Consider the following 21,982-nt stretch of genomic DNA (forward strand, 5'->3'; position numbering starts at 1 on the left):
CCCGGGGGAAGAGGCGGTACTCTGAACAAGCGCGAAAAGGTGAAAGGCTGAGAGGAAAGGAGCTGAAAGGATCTGCCGTGTGAGGCGTGTCCTAGTGTCTTCAGAACCCCACGTAACATTGCCCCGCCCCGCGTGCGGGTGCGGCTGCCCGGACGCTAACGCCGGGGCTCTGCTCGCCGTCCTCAGGCTCCCAGATTGCCCCGCGCGAGGCCGGCCGGGAGGGGCCGTCTTCCGGCGCCAGCCGTGGGCGCGCCTGCAGGGGCGTTCTCGGCTCCGGCTGGTTATGCTAATATCCAACCTGAGATCTCTAATGTACGCGCTGCGCCTCCCCCGACGACTTCCCAGCACCCTGAGGCCCAAAGAACGAAGTGCGGAGGGGGCCGTCCAGCCACTGTCTTGCCTGCAGTCCAGTCTCTTTCCCCCACCCAACTCCAGGTAATCTTTCTCCTGTTGGTCATTGGGCTCCTCCACTCTTCGTTCTCCACGCCCACTTTAAAGTTTTTTCGGATTTCGCTCTTAGGTTACCAATAACACATTGGACATTTCGGGGTTCTTGGACTCTCAGAAAACTAGCCATCAACGAATTAAAAATAAATCACTGCCTCTATTTTAAGACCGAACAAGAAATGATTACTTTGTCAAAGATTAACTTATTTTTTTCAGATCGATGGTTTAGTATTTCGGGGGGAAAGGGAGGCGGAGAGTACAGCGCATGGATTCCTTTGAGGATCTGATGAGAGCCGTGACTTTTCTCAGAAAAATTCAGTTTTACAAACAAGGTTCATGAGATTCACAGACCCGGATTTTTCAATATGTTTTGCTTGGTAGGATGGGAAAAAAAGGAAGAGGTGAAGAAGACAGGAGATGAAAGCAAAAAGGAAATACTGACAATAGGAAATAGCCAAATTACTTTCTGATATGTGATGTTTGCATAAGCAAAATGAAAAGGGGATGTCTTTTTTTTTTTTAAAGGTTTTATTTATTTTCTTAGAGAGAGTGGAAGGGAGGGAGAGGGAGAGAAACATCCACGTGGGAGAGGAACACTGATGTGCAAGAGATACATGGATGGGTTGCCTCTCACACACCCCAAACTGAGGACCCGGCCTGCCACCCAGGCACGTGCTGTGACTGGGAGTCAAACCGATGACCTTTTAGGTTCATGGGCCAACACTCAATCCACTGAGCCAAGGCAAAGGGATGTTTTAATTTTGGAAACCTACCTGCAAAAATTTGAGCTACCTTGTACCTTTCCTAATCTTTCCCTGGTAAAATGGGGGACATGGGCAAGAGTTTGAGGACATGTAAGTTGTAAACTGGACATGAGGACATCACCAATAAGTTCGACTCCAGAAAGCTCTGTCTAGGATTTTATTAGACTGCTTTTTCCCCCAATATACCTGTATTGGAAGATTGAGACAAAAAGGCACAAACTCACATTAAATAAGGTAATCTAATCAAGTCTACAAAGTGTATTTTGTAAAAGAAGTAGCACTAGGAACCAACCAAAATAACTCAGGGAGTCCCAGCAGGGACTGTAAGAGAACTTGGGAAGATATACTGGTGCCCACAATACTGACCCTGTCCTTGACCTCTCTGTGAGAAGGCCAGAGCCTAGCACCCCTCCCACAGAGGCAACTGCTGCTTCCAGCTAGGACTGTGACCCTGAAAATCTAATGGAAACAGCCGATCTGAAGGGGTGGGGCCCATCCTCAGATACTACCCTGGAGCTGAGCCTTTCATCGGAAGCCCCACTGAGTGCTAGCTGGTTTGGGGGAGGGGGGCGTGGGAGGGATACCTAAAAAAAGACTACACCGTTGCCCAGCAGCAACACTATCCGTGGGGATGGAAAAGACCAGGGAAATCCCTCCTTTCCTTAATGTGGGCTGGAGCCCCAGATCCAACTGACTTCAGGAAATTCCAGCTCTGCTCATGTGGATGCTTTCCAACTGGGGCAACAGGTAAAGGTGGGAAGAGCCAGCGAAAACGCAGACAGAGCAAGCCCCCGCCAGAGCTGGAGTGATATGTGTGGTCTCAGAGAAGAGCTGAAGGAAGGAGACTAACATCTGACCCTCAAACCACCTAAACAACTGTCTGCATAGAATATTGACAGTTGTTTCTCCCAGGATAGTCCACATCTGGACTTCACTGAGATGATGGATGAAGAAGGGAGAGCGTTAAGCACAAATGTAATTACAGCTGATACAGAGCTTGAAGGAAAACATTTACATTTTTCTCCAGTAGGAACACCTCTTCAACTTTCCCAGTCAAATAAATGCTACTGGCATTTGGGATGTTAGTAATCAACTGAACTGTACCTGATCATTGCTACTACAGACTCCATAAGGTGAGGAGACTAAAGGGAAGGTGTAACAGGACATCTGGTCCCAAAGGAGCCTTGATGGAGGTTGGAGCTAACCATGTGGAGGGGTGTGAGTCTGTCTACCCTTGTCCCAGGAGGGTCACGGGGACACATCCTTCAGGATGTCACAGGGGAAATCCTGTGAGAGATTCCCTTATTGCACTTAGAAATAAGGCAAAACAAACTGACAGAAACATAAGGATAAATTTTCCCATCCTACTTCTCGCCCCCCCAAAAGAGATTTGGTTTCTCTCATTAGCAGCTACATGCAGGCTAGCATAGGCTTGGATCACTATACAGTTGGCCAACATTACTCCTCGAGGTTTGGGAAATGTTAGGTTACACCACAGCTATCTCAGATTCTCCTATTGGGAAAGGCATATCCAGGTTCTGCCAAGTCATAGGAAACTTGGAAGTGCTCAGCAGCTTCTGTTCCCCTGGAGCCTGGGCTCTCAAAGACCTACTTTGGTAGAGCTCTGTTCTATGGTCACTACTTGCTTTTGATTGTCCAGGACACAACGCATCTTGGGGGCAGGACGAGCAGGGATCTTGATTCCCAAATCCTTTTCAGTAACTGGAGACAAGAGGGAACATGTTCTGCTTGGGAAGAAGCTTTTTGCATGCTTGTTTTGTGCAGCATGAAAAGATCAGGACTCTTGTGTCCTGACCAGCCTCAAAGACAGAGGGCAAGAATCTAAGAAAGCACAGAGAAAAAGAGGATTATTGCTGAGTGTCAGCACCAGCCCAAATGGGAAGAGGAGCATGGACATACAGAGCTCCTTGGGGGGCAGACTAATTAGTATATATGGGGCAGGCTCAGTTCTAAGGGCCACACTGGACAGGCCCCTCCAGGCGGAGAGCTGACCCGGGCATATTACAGGCTCTGCAGAGATGCAGACAGAGTGGGCAACAGGAGGGCAGAGAAGCCATAGGTATTCTAGGACTAGTGACCAGAGATAACTCCTGGGGCAGGAGTTATTTGTGTTTGTTAAGTTTTCAAAACAGAATGTCTGGGCCTTGGGTATTTCCTTGGTGCTTAGAACACTTTAACAATGGGTTACTGGGAGCAGAGGTCAGAGTTATGAAGCCACATTGCTGTTCTGTGGAACTGGGGGAAAAACTAATTCATTCCCTTTCCCCACGTGAGCACTCAAAATTGCAAAGATCTGCCCAGGAAACAAAATACCTCAGTTTATCCCAAGGCTGAAAACAAACAAACTTAATTCATTTAAATCACCACATCACAAAAGGCAGCTATTTTGAAAGACTAAAAATGTCACTTGAAAATAAAGGGGGGGACACACAGAAATGGGTTGAGAACACAATGGCTGGAGAGGGAGGAGCCGTTAATACAGTAGCCTACATGCCACATATCTCAGAGGAGCAGGCTCCTGCACACACGGGCTTCATAATACCAGAGAGTATTTGTTCACAATATTAAAGGGCATCTAGAATTGGCTACAGTAAGGGATCGAAAGTTGCCTGAAGAACGGGCACAGAAAGGCTACATCCGAAGATGGCCTTCACTCAGGATGGTGGAGCTGCTGGGCCTTCCTGTTGACCACTGTCTTGCAAAACTAGAAGAGAAATACAACTGTTAAGGAAACAACAGAGAAAAACAGAAACACTGTAAATCATTAATTGAGTAATTTCAAAAGGAAGAAGGATGCCAGTTGGTGTCGGGCTTAGGGAGAGAGACAAAAGTAAGGTTTGAGCAGTGACTGAGAAGCTGGCATTGCAACAATCCACTTAATCCTACCCTTTTATCTCCCAAAAGTTCTCAAGCACATGGGGCAGGGAGAGTGAACAGAGGTTACATCACTGCTGGTGAGTTCGCAGGCCTCTTTAGCTCTTTAGTGCTACGGGACAGCCAATTTTTATTTGATAAAATCTCTCAGAGCCTGATGGGGAGCAAAACCAGGTTTTTCATTCCATGACAAAACCCACACTGAGCTTCTGGAAAAACAGCAGGTCTGGAGGTATGCAGGGCACTGGGGGCAATTAGAAGGAAGGGAAATAGGGAAGAGTGATAATATGAAACAAGGAACATCCCATCCTGGTTCTATGACCTGGGGAGAAACATTTGCCAAGCTTCTGAGAGATGTTGCCTCTGATGAGGACAGCTACTCAGTATGGGATCGGGGGTATAAAATGGAAGGAAATGAAGCACTAGGCATAACAATAAATGTCAACAGACTTTCCAGGGGATGCTAGCAGTTGGGAGCTAGGAACTGGCTCTGGGACGGGGTGGGATGGGTATAGAAAGTGTCCCATAGAAAGTGAGCCGATGCCAGCTTCGACTTGAAATAGCTCAAGTTAGGAGAGGAAGAGCAGTTAGTTGCACATAAGCTTCAATTCTGTATCCACTGTGCCCCTGTCTCACTGCCCTGTCCATGTCTCTGTCTGGGTAGTTCTTTCTAAAATTATATGTGTCTGAAATGTCCCAATAGTCATGATTTCTTTCAATAGAAGTCTAAGGGCATGACAAGCCTGTTTAGCATGGCAATGATTATTCCTAGGGGGCAGGGGGAGAAATGAAGCCGGTGTTCTGACTCCACAGTGAGCTGCTGAGGCCTTGAGGACCCAAACTGATTTTAGCACCATGACAAACACACAGGGAAACTGGGTACATACAGTGCAGAAGGGGGAGGGGTGGCTTTAGTCATCTGCTGTCATTCCTTTCACTGGGTCCTTTTGTCTCATCTGAAACAGAAAAAGCAGAAAAAAACTGAAGCTCTTGCTGTTGATGGAACTCTACAGGTAACATCATGCCCTCACAATCCTGCCGACAGGGTGGTGCACTTTTTGTGCACAAGGTCAATCAGAAGAATAGAATTCTGCACACACATAGCCAAAACCATACCATTTACAGCTCTGTGACACTGGTCCAACCATTCATGATTCCTGTTCTCTCCACTGCAGCCCAGTGTTGGGGTTTAGTTCTTAAGTTCCTTTCTTTTCTCTCTTTCAGTCATTCAACCGATATTTAGGAAGTATCACTTTTGTGCTAGGCATTGCTCCAGGCCTGAGGATTCAGCAGTGAACCCAAACAGACCAAGCCTTAATGCGGGGGAAGTGCTACTTTATGAGCTGGCTACAGAAGGCTTCTCTGGTGAGGAAGTGAGTGGGAAAATCCTCGGGCTCCCTGGAGACGGGGGAGACAAGGCACAGTGATCCAGGCAGGGGGAACATCAATTCCCTTTCCTGAGCTCTGCTTAGAGGCTTTGCCCACCAGTCAGTCAGATGGGCACAGTGTGGTACCAGAGTTTGGCACAAGAACACAAGTAGAAATGACAGGGGGAAGATCTCAGCTTAAAAGAGGTGTGAGGCTGCTGCAAAGCAGATGGGGTCTTTTCTGGAAGTACCGAGTGGTCCCTGTCACTGGTGCTTTCCAAGAAGTGGACACAAGATCTTGTTGGGCATACTGTGGTGGTGATCGTTCTCAAATCCTTTCTGACTTGAAAATTCCATTTGTAGAATGTCTATAATGTGTATTTTAATTTTCCATCAGATGTATATTATTTTATCCTCACCCGAGGACATGCTCACCAATTTTAGAGAGGGGAAGGGAGACAGAGAGGGAGAGAAATATTGATGTGAAAGAGAAACATCAGTTGGTTGCCTTTCGTATGCATCCTGACCAGGGACCAAACCCACAACCTAGGCATGTGCCCTGACTGGGGAATCAAACCTGCGGCCTTTCAGGTTGCTCGCAACCAGCCAGGGCCCATTAGATATTTCTTTACTATCTCTGAGTTTTCTGCTCAGTTTTCATTCTTTATTCATTCAATAAATTTTGAGCCCCTAAGAGTATGACCTCTGGAAGAAAGTACCTGTAATTGTATTCTGGCTTCATCACTAACAGTGTGAACTTAAGCACATTACTGGACTATTCTCTAAACCTCAATTTCTGTAATAATATGGGGTCATGGTAACGATTAAATAAAGATACTCATGTAGAATAATTAGCATAGCACAGGGTCTGGCATGGAGTACACATTCATTACATGTTATCTATGTTGTTATTTGTTCCTGAAGCATGTGTACATACACAAGCTCTGAAGAATCTGGACTTTTAATCTACAGCCCTCCTCAGAGTTATTATTCACTAAAACTTCAATACCGGCACATTTTGCAGAGACTCTTAGTAGCAATAGCTCTCCACAGGAAATATTCTGAAAATACACTTCCTGCCACATTCCAAACCCATGTTTCTTGTTCACACACACACCCAGGAAGTCCAAGTGGAACATGGGCATGGTAAAAAAAAATTCTCCTGGTCCTCCCCAGGACAGGCCAGAGTTTCCTCAAACATGGTCACTATAGTTGACTGGGGTACTTGCAGATTCTTGGATCCTGGACCTGATGAATTGGAACCAACAGGGGATGGGCCATAAGTGAGTCATAAAGTGACTCATTTGGCATAGCCCCCAGCAAAGGTCCTCTGCTCCCAATAGGAATGTCTATTTTCAGACACTTACTAGTCCCAATCCTTTGAGTAGGCTCTTAGCTCCACCTGGACAGTCTGTCTCCTGTAGATTTTGCTCAAAACTCACCTTCCCGAAGGGCGTCTTTAAATTATTACTGCTCCTGTAACTTTAGTTGTCCACATTAATTAATACCTGTTATATAATGTATTACTTCCTAAGGGTTCAACAGATCCAAGAGTTTCCAATATGACAGAAATATGTTAAGGATAAGGACACTGTCATAGTTCTAAAAACGCAAAAACTCTGTGGTGTTAGGTTGGAATTGAGGTTATTTTGTATGAACACAATATGTAAGGTAGATATAGAAATAAATATAAATGAAAAAGTTCCCTAGCTCTGTCCTATGAGAAGGACTGGGACAGCAACACCCCAACAGTGACGAGCATACCTAGCTGCCAAACGCCACCCTCCACTAAAAGAAATCAGGACTCCTTGTTGATAATGGCCAATTACAGGGCTGAGTCAAGGAAAGAACAGGACCAGCCTGGGACACCCTGTTGTGCTTCAGGTGAACAAAAAGTAACCTTACCAGTAAAATAGAATACAATGAAAAGAACACTGAATTGGTGACATTCTGGCTTAAAATACCAACTGGATCTAATCATGCAGAATCACTGGACATATCCAAATTGAGAGACATTCTACAAAATGACTAGCCTGTAACTTTCAAAAATGTGAAGGGCACAGAAGTCTAAGAAAAACTGAGGAGTATCACCAGGCTGAAAGAGATTAGAAGGCTGCAGTGTGTGATCCTGGGGGTGCATCCTTTGCTTTAAAGGCATGGAGTCTCTTGAACTGACTGGTGTAGCTTGGTTGGGTGTCATCCACAGGGTGAAGGATCACCAGTTCAGTTCCCGGTCAGGGCACGTGCCTGGGTTGTGGGTTCAATCCCTGAACAGGGCGTGTATGGGAGGCAAACCATTGATATTGCTGTCCTTCTCTCCTTCCCTTCCCCTCTCTCTAAAAATAAAAAAATAAAATATTTTTTTTTAAAAAAAGGAATGGACTTTCTGGGTAAAGGGATATTGCATTCTTTTTGCCATTTTCCATAAGTTTGAAATTCTTTAAAATATTTTTAAAAGACAAAAATGTTCTTATTAAATATCAGCTCACTAATGACCATGCACATAAATTTCTAATAATCAGACAAATAATTTAATACCATGGGAGCAAAGTTCCTTGGGCCTCAACCAGATCCTTGTATACTCTGAGAGTTTACAAAGCCAGGTCCTCTTTGCCTATTGCTTGAAAAAAGATGCAACTTCTTATCAGGGAACCTGATAGCATCCCTTACACTGAGAGACAAGGTTGCCCCCCCGGGCACCACTGAAATAAAAATGCATTGTTTCATTCTTATAATGAAATGCTCTAAGAATGCGTATTTCCTGTTTCCTGGGGCCTAAGTGACATGAGAGATTTTATCTGAAGTTTGCAGTGTTCCTTGGATCAAGCTACCACAGGCTATATATATACATATAGTCGAGGAACATGAAAATAGAAACTCATAATTTTTTTTTTTCACAGTGGTTTCCTCTAGGAATGTAGCCAGGGGTTGGAGGAAAGGGACTTTCATTTATCTATTTTATTTATTTATATGGACTTGCATTTTTTAACATTTTCTATATCTTGAAAATTGCTTTTACCATAAAGTATGAAACACTCTTGCCCTGGCTGCATAGCTCAGTTGATTAGAACATCATCCCAATATGCTATGGTTGAGAGTTTGATACCTGGTCAGGGCACATACAAGAATCAACCAATGAATGTGTAAGTAAGTGGGAACACAAATCAATGTCTGTTTCTCTCTCTCTCCCCTTCTCCCCCTTCCTCTCTCTCTAAAATCAATAAATTAAAGAAACACTTCTTTGACTTAAAAAATTAGTAAATATATCCATGTCAATATCCTGGTTGTGATACTGTACTATAGTTTTATAAGATATTGCCATAGGAAGAAGCACTTGAAAAGGAACTACAAACCATTAGCATTCCCGAAGGAACACAGATAGGAGGCACATGTGGACTTGTTTTTAGAACCTCTTAAGAAAGCCTCTCTATAAATAGATTCAGCCCTTTGGGAAGGCAATTTGGTAATACATAACAAGAGTCCAAAATTCTCTAATTCCATTTGTGGAATTTATTCTAAGGAAATAATCCCAATTACCAAAAAAACAGTGCACAAAAATTTTCATGCCGTGGCTGGTGTGGTTCAGTGGATTGAGTGCTGGCCTGTGAAGCAAGGGGTTGTCGGTTCAATTCCCAGTCAGGACACAGGCCTGGGTTGCCGGCCAGGTCCCCAGTAGAGGGCGCACGAGAGGCAACCACATATTGTTGTTTCTCTCCTTCTCTTTCTCCCTCCCTTCCCCTCTAAAAAGAAATAAATAAAATCTTTCAAAAAAATTTCATCACAACATTATTTACAACAGTGAGAACCTGGAAACAACATGAAGGAAAATTCAACATAGGATAGGTCAATACAGAGCAAAATGCATGTTGCAATCAGAAAGATCTATGTGAATAAGTTTTTTAGTGGGAAAATGCTTTGTTATGATGTTCAGAATAGAAGGTAAAATAATCGCCTGGCACATGTAATACAATCATAACTAAGTAAAAGTGTGTAGAAAAACTTGAAATGCAGGAAAATGTTTCTAGTGGTTGTCTTTACATGATAGTAGAGTGATTTTTTTCTTTCTACTTTTCATTATCTTCCCAAAAATGTTTAATGTTTATACATTACCTTAATATTGAAAAATGAAACTGCATTTAAAAAGAAAATAAAGTTACTCCCATATTTCAAGGTGTTGTACAATGTTCCAGGTGGTCTGCCCTGGGGTCAGTCATTGCCAGATAGGTCAGAGGTAATTTAGACTCCACAGGACAGCCGCATCCTCCACATACAGAGATCCCTTTGCCTCAAAAGACCTGCTTCTTTGCAGGCACAATGGGACTCTCAGATTCTAACCTCCCATGGCCCAGCAGGTGAGCTAGGTACCAAGCAGTTTCTCTTTATCAGTCTAACCCTCAGAACTTCTACAGGACAGGGCAAAAGTATGTTTACAGTTGTTTGTATGGAAAGTAATTCAATAATAAATAATATAAGAATAAACTCAGTGTTTCATGTACTCACAATTGTAAACCTACTTTTGCTGCACCCTGTATTTACCACAGTCCCAAACTGGAAACAGCATATAGTGTTCTGCCAGGCACTTCGCTGCACAGGGTAACCAGCCCAGAGTTTAAGGCTTAACATCTAAAACTGATGGTGATCCCTCAGTGAAAAAGCCACAGGATAAAGCAGGGGCCCTCTGCACCAAGATTCAGGTGATGACAAAGCAAGAGGCACACTTCCATGCAAGCACATGAATGGGAGACCGGCTTCAGGGAGGCTCCAGAGATAGCCCCCAAGGTAGGCCAGCTGAGCTGGAGTGTCACATAGCCTCTCAGCTCCATCACGAAGTACCAAGTCCAGATGGGAAGGATTATGGAGGGACTGGAAGACTCGTGGAGCCAACAGGAACTTAGAGAGGAAGACCCACAGGGAAGGCGGGGAAACAAAATGCAATGGAATCTTAATCTTGTGCTCTTAATACACAGCATCTCTGTTGTTCTTCAGCCAAGTTGTTCTAGACAGTCCAGTAAGTAGGGAAACAAGTTTTCTTAAAAATTTTAAAATTAGTTCTCTTCTCCCAGGCTCATTATCTACAGAATTAATGGCCAAAGGCCCAGGAGGCAGTTGGTTCAGTGAACTAAAACGTAGCCTTTATTTCTCTAAGTCTCAGTTTTTCTATGAAATGAAAATAATACCTACGGCACAGGTTGCCATCAAGATTTGATGACATAATACATGCAAAACTCTTACCACACATGTTAGGCACACAGTAAGACCTCAAAAAACAGATGCTAGCTTCTAGTAATAATAAAAATATTTTTATTACCACTATGTTTAGGAGCTAGTGAGTTCCCCATTACAGGAGGTTACCAAGCACGAGCTGGTGGGGAGGCTACAGAGAGGACTCAAGCACTGAATATATAATTGGACTAAATGACCTTTAAGGTACCTTCTTCTACTTTTATGATTATGAGTCTCTTAAGAGACCAAGAGCAAGAGAGAAAGAGAAAAAAGGGACAGAGGCCGAGGGTGGGGAAGGAAAGGGAGGGAGAGAGGGAAAGAGAAGGAAAGAGGGAGGGGAAGTGAAAGGGAGAGGGAGAAAGTGGGGGGAGGGGGAGCATGAGAGAACGCTTTCCTACAGGCACACATTTCCTGACGTTTTCCTTTTTGGGGTAAAGGACTAATCTTTTGATCCCGTGTTTCTCAAATCCTTGAGCCTCATTCAAGAATGTGGGTCCACCTCCAACAGCGACTAGAGTTGTATCAGGTGTGACTGTGGCCTTATAGCAACCCCTCATAACTCACAAAAAAAGACCTACCCACGCTAGACTACTATGCATTGATTTAAAGAATAACAGTTATAATTCCTATTGCAGCCCTGGCTGGTGTGGCTTAGTGGAATGAGTGCCAGCCTGCAAACGAAGGGTTGTTGGTTCAATTCCCAGTCAGGGTACATGCTTGGGTTGCAGGCAAGGTCCCCAGTTGGGGGTGTGTGAGAGGCAACCACACATTGAGGTTTCTCTCCCTGTCTTTCTCTCTCCCTTCCCCTCTCTCTAAAGAATAAATAAAACCTTTAAAAAAATTCCTATTGCAAACTTGCAGTGAGTCATGGGAGATTGAATACGTGCATTCATTGCTATTCCTCCCCCAAATCTTACTACAATGACAGTGAAAAAATAATTAAAAAAAAAAGATTTAAAGCCATGAAGACAGTAAGAACAGAGGAGACAACAGAAACTAAGAGATGATGATAACATGCTGGAAGATAAAAAAAGGGTGGATGAATAGTGACTAATTTTCAGAGTGGCCGAACTGACACCTAAGTGCCTATGAGTGGGGAGCCAAGAGGGAGCAAACCAATGTGTGCTGTAGATTCTCCCAAGTCTCGAGAACTGGAAGCACCAGGAACCTCTGAAAGTGGGAGTAAAGATGGAGTTGGAAATAGATGACTTGTTAAAAGAAAGAAAAAGAAAAAGGTGACTTGTTTGAAAGTCCAGATAAAGAACAGTTCGGCCCTGACATTCCCTCCCCCAGGTCACAGTCAAACAACCACCCTCCTTCCTGCCATCGCAAAGCCAGTTTGCTCTCAGAAGAGGCTGAGGGAAGCCTGAACTTCGGACCCTAGGCTCAGCTAAGGGCCAAGTGAACAGGATGCAGAACAGGAGAGGGCTAAGTAAAAGCCAGCCCATGATAGGTGAGCCTGCCTGGACTCTTGTCCAGCTCAGCTCTCAGAATGCTGGCTGTCTGTCCATCCCCCAAGCAGAGACTGGGGAGTCCTCTTTAGATAAAATGACCAGCCCAATCAAAAGAGACTCAGGATTCTGAAGCAGGGGACACCAATGAAACCACCTGACTACCCTGCAATGAAGCCCACCCACTGATTCAAAGAGCTTACAATCAGCTTTGCAAAGCTTCATTCTTAAAAGTGGCCAAGAACCACCAGTCATTTCAGGAAAGCCCCTAATACAAAATACAGAGTCCAACAAGACAAAGGAGCTCAGAGGAAAGAAAGACTGCTTATTCACTGGAGCAGAGACACCTTAAAAACCAAACACAGAAATAAAAAACTATAGCTTCAGAAAAGGAAGATAATGCATGTAGAAAAAAGAAAAAGTACTTTAGAAAATTAGAAGGTTAATAATTCCTGAGGCCCAGCTTCTAATAAAAAAATTCCAAAAAGAGAACAAAGAGAGGGGAAAGAGTTGTGAAATAGATAACACAAAAACATTTTCCAGAACTGAAGAGATCTTTAGATCAAAGTGTTTACCAAATCGGAACAAAATGAATGAGAATGGGCCACATCAATTACATTACTATACAATATATATCACACACCGAAGAAACCAAACCATTCATGCAGAGACTGGAAAACAAAACTTAAGGAGACAGACACATAAAACTAAGCTAACAAAGAAGGGAGGCAATTACTACTTCTTTTAATGTGTACTTTTTTAAAACATTGACTTTAGAGAGGAAGGGAGAGAGAAAGAAAGAAACAGAGAAATGTCAATTTGTTCCACTTATTTATGCATTCATTGGTTAATTCTTGAATGTGCCCTGACTGGGGACTGAACCCACAACCTTGCTGTATCAGGACAACACTCTAACCAACTAAGGAAGCCATCTGGCCAGGGCAATTACTAACTTTTTAAAACAAACTACACACACACACAATAAACAAAAATCAGAGCAGACTAAAGTGAAGAAAAGAATGACAGAGTTGCAGTAACATAAACGCTGTAAAATAAATGAACCCTAAGTCGTGATATTGAAGGATGGAGAGAGGAAGAATGTAAGTGGTGAGTGGAGTAAAAGCTAAATTTTCCCTAGGAAGAATTTGATGGTTAATAACAAAAGTTGAGAAATTAAGAATTAAGAGCACAAGCATATTATTTGGAAATGTGGAGATAATTAACCAAAAAAACCACCACAAGAATGCAAGGGGGTTCTTCTGCGAGGGGTGGCCGGGGCCTTTGGCACTAGGCAAAGGACAGCTTCTTCCTCACAAGCCTGGGACACTGAATTTTAAAGCTATAAAAAATACTTTTGGAGCTGATAGATGTGTTTATGGCACTCATTTTGGTGATGGTTTAATGAATGTATACTTATTTGCAAATTCATCAAGATGTATACATTAGATCCTGGCTGGTATGGTTCAGTGGGTTGCGTACCAGCCTGCAAACCAAAGGGTCATCGGTTCCATTCCTGGTCAGGGTACATGCCTGGGTCATAGGCCAGGTCCCCTATTGGGGGTGTATGAGAAGCAACCAATTGTTGTTTCTCTTGCACATTGATGTTTCTCTCCCTCTCTTTCTCCCTCCTTTCCCCTCTAAAAAAATAAATACAATCTTTAAAAAAAAAAGGATGTATATAGCATTTGGATGGGCGTCATCCCACAAAGTGAAGTATTGCTGGTTCAACTCCTGGTCAGGACACATGCCTGGGTTGCAGGTTCAGTCCTAGCTCAGGGCGCATATGAGAGGTAACCAATCAATGTTTCTCTCCCTCTACTTCTCCCTCCCTTCCCCTCTCTCTAAAAATAAATATATAAAATCTTTTTTATTTTTATTTTTTTTAGAAGATTTTATTTATTTATTTTTAGAGAGGGGAAGGGAGAGTGGGAAATATCAATGTGTGGTGGCCTTTTGTGCGCCCCCTACTGGGGGACCTTGCCTGCAACCCAGGCATGTGCCCTGACTGGGAACAGAACTAGCGACCCTTTGGTTTGTAGGCCAGCACTCAATCCACTGAACCACGCCAGCCAGGGCTAAAATCTTTTTTGAAAAGATGTATATATTAAATATGTGCAGCTCTCTGTATGTCAATCATACCTCAATATAGTGTTTTTTGTTTTTTTTTTCTTTTTTCAGGGGAGAGCGCGAACGCAGTCTCCCACTACCACAAATTATGCCGTCAAGTTTCCCACATTTGGGGAAATCGCAGGGGTCAGCACATCCGGAGTGCAATGGGTAAGCCTCGCCCTGGGAAAACCACCTTCATGTTCATGGTATCTCCCCTGCCAGGTAAGTATATTATATAGTGTTTTTTTTTTTTAAATAAAGAAATAAAACTATAAAAATAAATCTTTGAACCCTAACTGGTGTGGCTCAGTTGGTTGGGTGTCGTCCAGCAAAGCAAAACGTCGCTGGTTCAATTCCCAGTCAAGGGCACATGCCTGGGTTGTGGGTTCAGTCCCCAGATGGGGCTCATACAAGAGGCAACCAATCGATGTTTCTCTCTCACATCATTGTCTCTCCTTCTCTTTTGCCCTCCCTTCCCCTCTCTCTAAAAAAATAAAATCTTAAATTTAAAAAATTTAATTTCTTTCAAAAAGAAAAAAGAAAACTTTGAAGAAAGTATTTTTAGAAAGAGGAAAAACAAAAACAGAAAAATGATAAATAGGTCAGAAGAACACTCAGCATACTAAGGTACTATACAGTGGCTAGTGGGGTCAAAGTATGTCACACAGTAACATGGATTTGGATTTGGTGTTGCTTTCTCTTTCGCTGCAAACTATGTTTAAAACTGCAATTCCAAACAGCGTTTCCTGCATTTGCAGTCATCCTGAAGGGAGTGGTCGTCTAAGCTTCTGGCACAATTTTCCAGAGAATGGAGAAACATGCAAAGACAAGGAGTACGGATTGAAAAAGAACTCCCTAATGATGAGGGCTCTCGGAGTTTGGATGGGAGGGAGGCAGAGCCAGCAGATCCTCTGACAAGTTCTCCCAGGTCCAAGAATTTGAATTCTACCCACAGCAAAAGGCTGCCTGCAAACACTTCCATGAATCCTTAGGCTACATTTGTTAGACAGTGGGGGGCTGAAAGCTCCAGGCTAAACCCCCGAAGGCACTGTGATCCTCCGTTTTTAGTAACTTCTTTCTTTTTGTCAGGACTATGGTGACCAAAAGACTTGGGTCTCTCTTACACAGTCAGAATGTCCAGAGCCCTGGATGTTAAATTCCATCATATCCTGAAGATCCTTAGCAGAAGCATCAGAAATTGTGCCCAAAACCCTGCCACTCCCTGCCAGATGTAGCTGAATTAATAACCAAAACATCTGCCTTCAACAGGAACTAACTCAGCATGCCACTTAACCAGTGGGTCAGCCCACGAAGTGTCTTCGGGGAGGTGAAAACCACTCTCCTGGGGGTTCCAGAGGAAGGTAGAGCTGCTGCACCGGGCAGGATGGGACACCCCAGCACCCTGGCCAGGGGCTCCCCTGAGGCCCGGCTGGAGAGCCAGGCAAAGCCATGCAAAGCAATGTCTCCCAGACACCCGGGCTGCATGCCAACCCCACCAAGGCAAGAAGGGAGAAATGGATAGCAGGTCTTACGAAACAGAGCTTCCTCTCTTACTCTTAGCCCCAAGAAAGCAGGAGGACCCCAAGTGGCATTTAGAAGGAGAAGAGGCCTAGTGATTAAGAGCCATGGCTCTTACTCTGACCCTATCACCAGCAGGCTACGTGACCCTGGGCAGGCGTTAGGTCTCAGAGCCTCCCCGTCCTTATCAGAGAGAGGGGATCACAGTGCCCACTCACACGTGTGGTGAGGCTCACAGGAGATGATGTACGTAAAAGCCCTCCGAACAGTGCCTTACACTCAGTCAGTATGTGAGTGTTACTTATGACAATCTCCTGAGAGTAAGCCTCGCAGGGAGCATCTCCAGACGAGGTAGGGGGAATGTTAGGTCTTCAGACTTCCACGGAGCAGAGCCCTTCTGGGAGTCATGCCAACCATCCCCCAAAGCAAAGGCTTCAAATTCTAAAAACAGCTCAAAACCACCTTACAGAGGAGTCGCTTCTGTGCATGCTGTTGTGTCCTCTGTGGGTCATGTGTGTGGTATTCGCAGTCAGTCCAGCCTGCCTCCTCCCAGCGGCACCTCTGCCTCTGTAGCCGACACGATCCCCCACCAGGCTCCGAAGAACCACTGAAGCGACTGTATTACTCACTTGGCATGCAGCACCCACTGCCGTATTTGTCTCTCTAGATATGCCAAGACCTCAACTAGACTGCAAATTCAAGAGCACAGGCTGCTTTCTTCCTTATAGTTCCCAGATTGCCTGGCATTAGACCTTACCCACAGGAGACAGGGACATGTTCCTAGAACCACAGAACAGTGCCCTCAGTGAACTGCGCCAGCATGACAGTCTCCTGCACATGTTTATCTAGATGAGAGCCCCAGAGTCTTCTCTGGGCATCCACTTACCTCATCCAGCTGTCTCTTCGTCTCTTCTTCCATCCTTCGAATGTCGTCCATGGTCAGGTCAACCCACTTATCGAGCCAACAGAACAGCTGCCTGTGGAAGTTTGTAAACAGACGCTTCTCTTGCTATAAAAAGGAGGGAACATAGTTAGAACCCAGAAGATGAGGGCCACCATTGCAGCTCCCCCACCCCCATGACCTCTGAGCCAATACCCACACTTCCATGCGGAGGCTGGGGGGAGGAATCCTAGCTGGCTTGTGTGGATCGGGCTCCCAGTCCCATAGGTCAGTGGCCTTTGCATTCACACGTCTAACAGATACAGGCTTCAAGGAGGAGGGAGCCCCCAGGAGAAAATGGGTGTCTACCTCACAAGTAGGCCCTGTGCCCGAAATGCTACCAAGACAGGCAGCCCATGAGCTCACAGCTAAGGCAAGGCCCAAGAACAACGGTGCCAAATTTCCTCCTTGGCCAGGAGCTATGAAATACAGTCCAAGAGTGAGGCTCTAACACATGAGAAAAAACGCTGTAAAAACTCTTTATGTTTACCTAGCTCAGTAATTCAGGGCACTGGAGAAAAAGGCTCACAGTGCCTCTTGCCTTTTGGCTTCAGGAAAAGAGAAAGACTGAGTTTTACTTTTATTTCAATCATAGTAAGCCTCTTCCAGTTTCCTTTTTTTTTTTTTTTTTTTTTGCCTCAGTTCCCTTCCCTGTCACAGTGGTGTCCTTGGATGGACAACATTAAACTAAAAGACAGTTATGTACAAGGACAAGTGGGGATCTGTGAAATCAAGCTGAAATATTTGTCATCAACCCTAGAATATAAGTCACATGGGTTGTATGATCTTCTCTTGTTGGGCAAAGCACCTTCACCAATCCGTAAACTCTGGGAAGGCCTCACCCTGGCTACTTACCTTATGTATAAAGTTTTCCACTTTGTTCTGCAGGCCCCACCACTTGAACTTGACAGTAACCAGTTTGTATGCACACATGTATGGGCAGTCTTTCTGATTTACAAGTTCTTGCTGTATTAGAAACAGACCCACAGGCAGGCAGGTAACTAACAGGACAGACCTCTGGCTCTCCCTTTGCCCAGCCCCAGCCATTCCCTTCCTCTGTCCCTGGGCGGAGGCCCACCCACACTGCCCAGCCCCCTGGTGGTTAGAATGTGAACTGCACCTTCCAGTTGGGGCCCAAGGGCCCTCGGCCTGTTTTGATAGATTTAAATTTTGCTGGGTCTTCCTCTGCCTTGTAATCCTGAGAGAAGTGGTAGAGTTGGGAGTTGGGGGAGGGAAGGAGAGGGAGAAGGAGGGAGGGAGAAATAGGAATAAAGGGAGAGAGGGAGGGAGGAAGAAGGGAGGGAGAGGAATCAGATTTTCCATCAAAATATACACTTCATGCCAGTCTTAATGCTGTTCGAGCACAGAAAATATTATAAACAGGATATAAAATTGTTTACATTTGCCTCACAGAAGTTTGCTGTGTGACTTTCTCTGCTAGGGTTTGTTTTCAATGTTACCATATGCAAGTGTCACCAGACTGTCTGAGTAAGCCACTCAATACAGATGTCTTGCCACTGTTTTAAAGAGGGATTTTCAACCTGCAGTGAGCAACCAAATTACCAGGGACAGCTCTATCGAAATACAGATTTCTGGGCCACTCGACCTAAAACCCAATGAATAAGAATATCTGCAGGTAAGGGCAGTGTGGATTTTTTTTTTTTAAACCACTGGAGGTTATTCTAAAATACACAGCCAGAGCTGAAAACAACTGTCTGTCATTCCTGAAAGCTAATCTGATCTCCCTCTGGCTTCTTTTTTAAAAAATTTTTAAATTGGCTTGTTTTAATAAAATCAGTGTATAGAATATAATAGAATGGTCAATGTATTACAATATGTACCCTCTTGCATATTATTGTCAGCCACACTTCATTGATTTATAATGTAATCAATGCTGTGTGTTAATTAATCGTAACAAAAGTTTAATCCTTGGCTGTTTCTCTGCATTGGCTGTGGCCTTGGAAAAAGCAAACTTACTACAGCAACTATCTAACAAAAATAATGAAATCACACACACCCATACAGTCATAAAGTATTTCCCAAACCTAAGGAGATTATGTGTGCTTTAAAAAAATAAATCTTCCCTACCTCTGCTTCTTTCCATTTACATGAAACAACCAGAGCTCACAAAGTACTCAACGAGTCATACTCTTTGCTAGTATTTCTGTTTGAGAAATATTTGAGTATGTGTATTCAGTTTAAGAAAATCCATCAAGCTGTACTCTTATGATACATTCACTTTGCTATGTATGTTATACTTCAAGAGAAAGTTTTTTGAAAAACCCACTCACATTTTGAGGGTGAAGAGTGAGAATATCAGGTAAGGAAGCACAAGATGGTTTTCATATCTTTTTGGAAATGCACAAGTCAAAGTAGCTTAAGCACACAGAGTGACTCCAGGAAAGAGGTATCATACCCCTGGGATAGAAGGGCACACATTATTCCTACCAATGGGCAGAGAGCCAAATTCCTGTGCCCTGATCCCAACAGGCCCGTCAGAGAAGAGGAGCCCTGAGTGACGGAGACCTGTCCTGTCCTTTCCTAAACATCCTTTCTGGGAGCACAGCAGTGAGCATGGCAGAGCCGGTCCCTGCGCTCTCCAACTATATGGCCAAGCAATGGACTGACTGTCCTTTCTACCACCTGCTGCCATGCTTGTTACTCCAAGAAGCCATTACCAACTTCTTGAGGGCAGGGGACTTGTCTTTTCACACATCGGTAACACCCCTCGTCTGGAACACACAGAACAAAATACTCCAAATACAAGAGGCAGACAATAACTGTTTCCTAATTACTGGGCTGGAAAAATAAACTTGAGAACTACTTTCAGGCTAAGTGTCACTTCAGCAGGGCAAATCACACTTGGACTTCGAACGGCACCAACACTGTCCAGTGAGAATTTACAGAGGCCAAAGAGGACACTCACATCCGGGCCACTGTTTCTCTAGTGGTATTCCCAGGTCAAGACAAGGGAGTCATTAATACTAACTTAAAAAATAAAACAAGTGATACCCAAGAGAGAGCTTCGCTTGCAGCCAAGTTGAGTCGGGTTCTCTGGTTTCTCTGACACTTAGAAGTCATTTCTGCATCTCAAAGGCCACCCACATCTTTAAACAGTTCCTACCTTGCTAAGTACTTGGCTTCTATCTGCAATGTCTATATATATGGCTTCCACATGTTTCCATGCCTCAGGCTCCAGTTTATGCACCTGCAGGAACAAAGAGGACCACTGTGTGGTTTTTATCAGTTACAAAGCACCACTTACACAGGAGGGACACCTAAAAACTGCTGTTCCCATAGCCAGAGATGTGAGATTTCTATTAGTAAAGAATTATATACAAAATCATTCAAAGGAATGGCGGGTTGAATTTTAAGTGGACACACACATTTAAGAACTAATGCTCTGATTTTTCAGCCGAAGCACCACTTCAGTGCCCAGAACACTCTCAGGGCTACCTACCGTTACCTACATCATTTCCACATGTTCTCCCTTTGTAAAGACTATGAACACTTGTGGAGATATTGCTTGCTTAGCCATATACTGTTTATTTTGATGCATTTAAGAAATTAAGTAAAACAGGCTGTAGATGTACATGATATAAAATTATGATACAAATACAAAATGTACACAAGGATATGATAAAGAGTGACTCTCTTGCTTGTCTCCCTGTCCCCTCCCAAGTTAACACTACTGGTACCAGGTTCTATGCACTTACAAACATCCATGTGTGAAGATTTTTCTTTTAATACGAAACCATTTTGCATCTTGCTTTTTTAAACACTGAACAATTTATCTTGAAGATTTTTCCCTGTTGGTTCCTTTTATTTTTATTTAATTTATTTTTTAAATCCTCACTCAAGGATATGTTTATTGATTTTAGAGAGAGGAAGGAAAAGAGAAAAAAAGGGAGGGAAACATCCATGTGAGAGAGAAACATTGAACGGTTGCCTCCTGTATGCCCCCTGACCAGGAATTGAACCTACAACCTTTTGGTGCACAGGACAGCACTCCAACCAATTAAGCCACCCAGCCAAAGCTATTATGTAGCCTAATGGCTACATAATATATGACTATATGGTCAGAATTTATTAAACAGGGCTTTCCTATTGTTTTTAATCTTTGGCTACAGAATGCTACAATGAATCTTATATATGTTATTTTTATTTCACACATATAGAAACATAACTGTGTGGGGTAAAGGATAGGTGTATTTTACAGATTTTATTTATTTACTTTGTTTTTAAGAGAGAGGGAGAGGGGAAGGGAGAAGAGAAACAGCAATATGTGAGAAAAATATCTATTGCCTCTCGCATGCCCCCTACTGGAGACCTGGCCTGCAACCCAGGCATGTGCCCAGACTGGGAATCAAAACAGCGACCTTTCAGTTTGTAGGCCGGTGCTCAATCCACTGAGCCACACCAGCCAGGGTGATAGGTGTATTTTAAAGTTGAGGAGTTGTTATGCTCTAGAGAAGCTGTAATTCTGATATTTTAAAAATATAGTTCCTCTGTGCCAGGAGTTGCATCTTAGATGAATCCCAGTACTACAAAAAAGCTTATAAGGAGGCTTGGAGATCACATTTTGCAAATTAGAGGCAGAGGAATCCCATGCTGGTAGGACAGGTCTAGGCAGAAGCCGGGAAAAAGGGAAGCACACAGAAGACCCCACCACAGGGATGGAGAAGCTACGGGGCAGAGCCTCAATTCCCTGCTCTGAGGCTTGGAAGCCTTTGGGCTCTCAGGAAGTGCTACTTACATTCTCCTGGGTGCCAAGATCTGGTTTGTGCCATGTTTCAATTTTAATCAGAAAGTCTTCTTTCATGTACTCATTCTGGAAGGGGGAAAAATATGTTACAGTCACCAGGCTCAAAGTTGGAAAGTAACTATTTCTGTATCATGAGCAGTCGAGAGACTCCAACCTCTGTCTAATAGTAACAGTGAGCCTTACCAGGAGCCCACAATAGGCTAGACATGCATTATCTCACTCGATCTTCATCCCATCCTACAAGGTCAGTAGTAATGTCACCCTCGTTTTATTGATGAAGAAAGTGAAGGTTGAAGGGGTGAGGTGACTTGTCTAATGTCACAGAGATAAAGATAGAGCTGGGCCTCAAAATCAGGTTTGTCTGACTTCAAAATCCATGGTTTAACCTCTCTGCCATACTACCTTATGCACAGGGTGCTCATGCTTAATTAGTGGTGTGAGAAGGGCACAGACGACTTCCTCCCAACCATGAATGTTCATCACTGCCCCATTCCCTTCAGCCA

At 43.9% G+C, this 21,982-nt stretch overlaps 1 protein-coding gene and 1 non-coding gene across 2 annotated transcripts in view; both read right to left on the bottom strand.

The window, feature by feature from the left end:
- Positions 1–1,354: 1,354 nt before the first annotated feature.
- The window catches only part of PITPNA (phosphatidylinositol transfer protein alpha), a 39,007-nt gene continuing 18,379 nt past the window's right edge, over positions 1,355–21,982 (bottom strand). Inside the window, exons 6-12 of the mRNA XM_054573306.1 lie at positions 21,471–21,545; positions 19,839–19,922; positions 17,835–17,912; positions 17,570–17,680; positions 16,661–16,783; positions 4,994–5,062; positions 1,355–3,936 (exon numbers count right to left, since the gene is read on the bottom strand). Coding sequence (XP_054429281.1) covers positions 5,018–5,062; positions 16,661–16,783; positions 17,570–17,680; positions 17,835–17,912; positions 19,839–19,922; positions 21,471–21,545 — 516 coding nt within the window. The 3' untranslated portion in view covers positions 1,355–3,936; positions 4,994–5,017. The remainder of the gene's footprint in view (positions 3,937–4,993; positions 5,063–16,660; positions 16,784–17,569; positions 17,681–17,834; positions 17,913–19,838; positions 19,923–21,470; positions 21,546–21,982) is intronic.
- Positions 14,323–14,486, bottom strand: LOC129070365 (U1 spliceosomal RNA). The gene has a single exon (XR_008529109.1). It is a non-coding gene; the product is annotated as a U1 spliceosomal RNA (small nuclear RNA).

This window comes from Pteronotus mesoamericanus, unplaced genomic scaffold, assembly GCF_021234165.1.
Source record: "Pteronotus mesoamericanus isolate MK-2021 breed Mesoamerican mustached bat unplaced genomic scaffold, CSHL_Meso_final contig_246, whole genome shotgun sequence".
NCBI classification, from domain to species: Eukaryota; Metazoa; Chordata; class Mammalia; order Chiroptera; family Mormoopidae; genus Pteronotus; species Pteronotus mesoamericanus.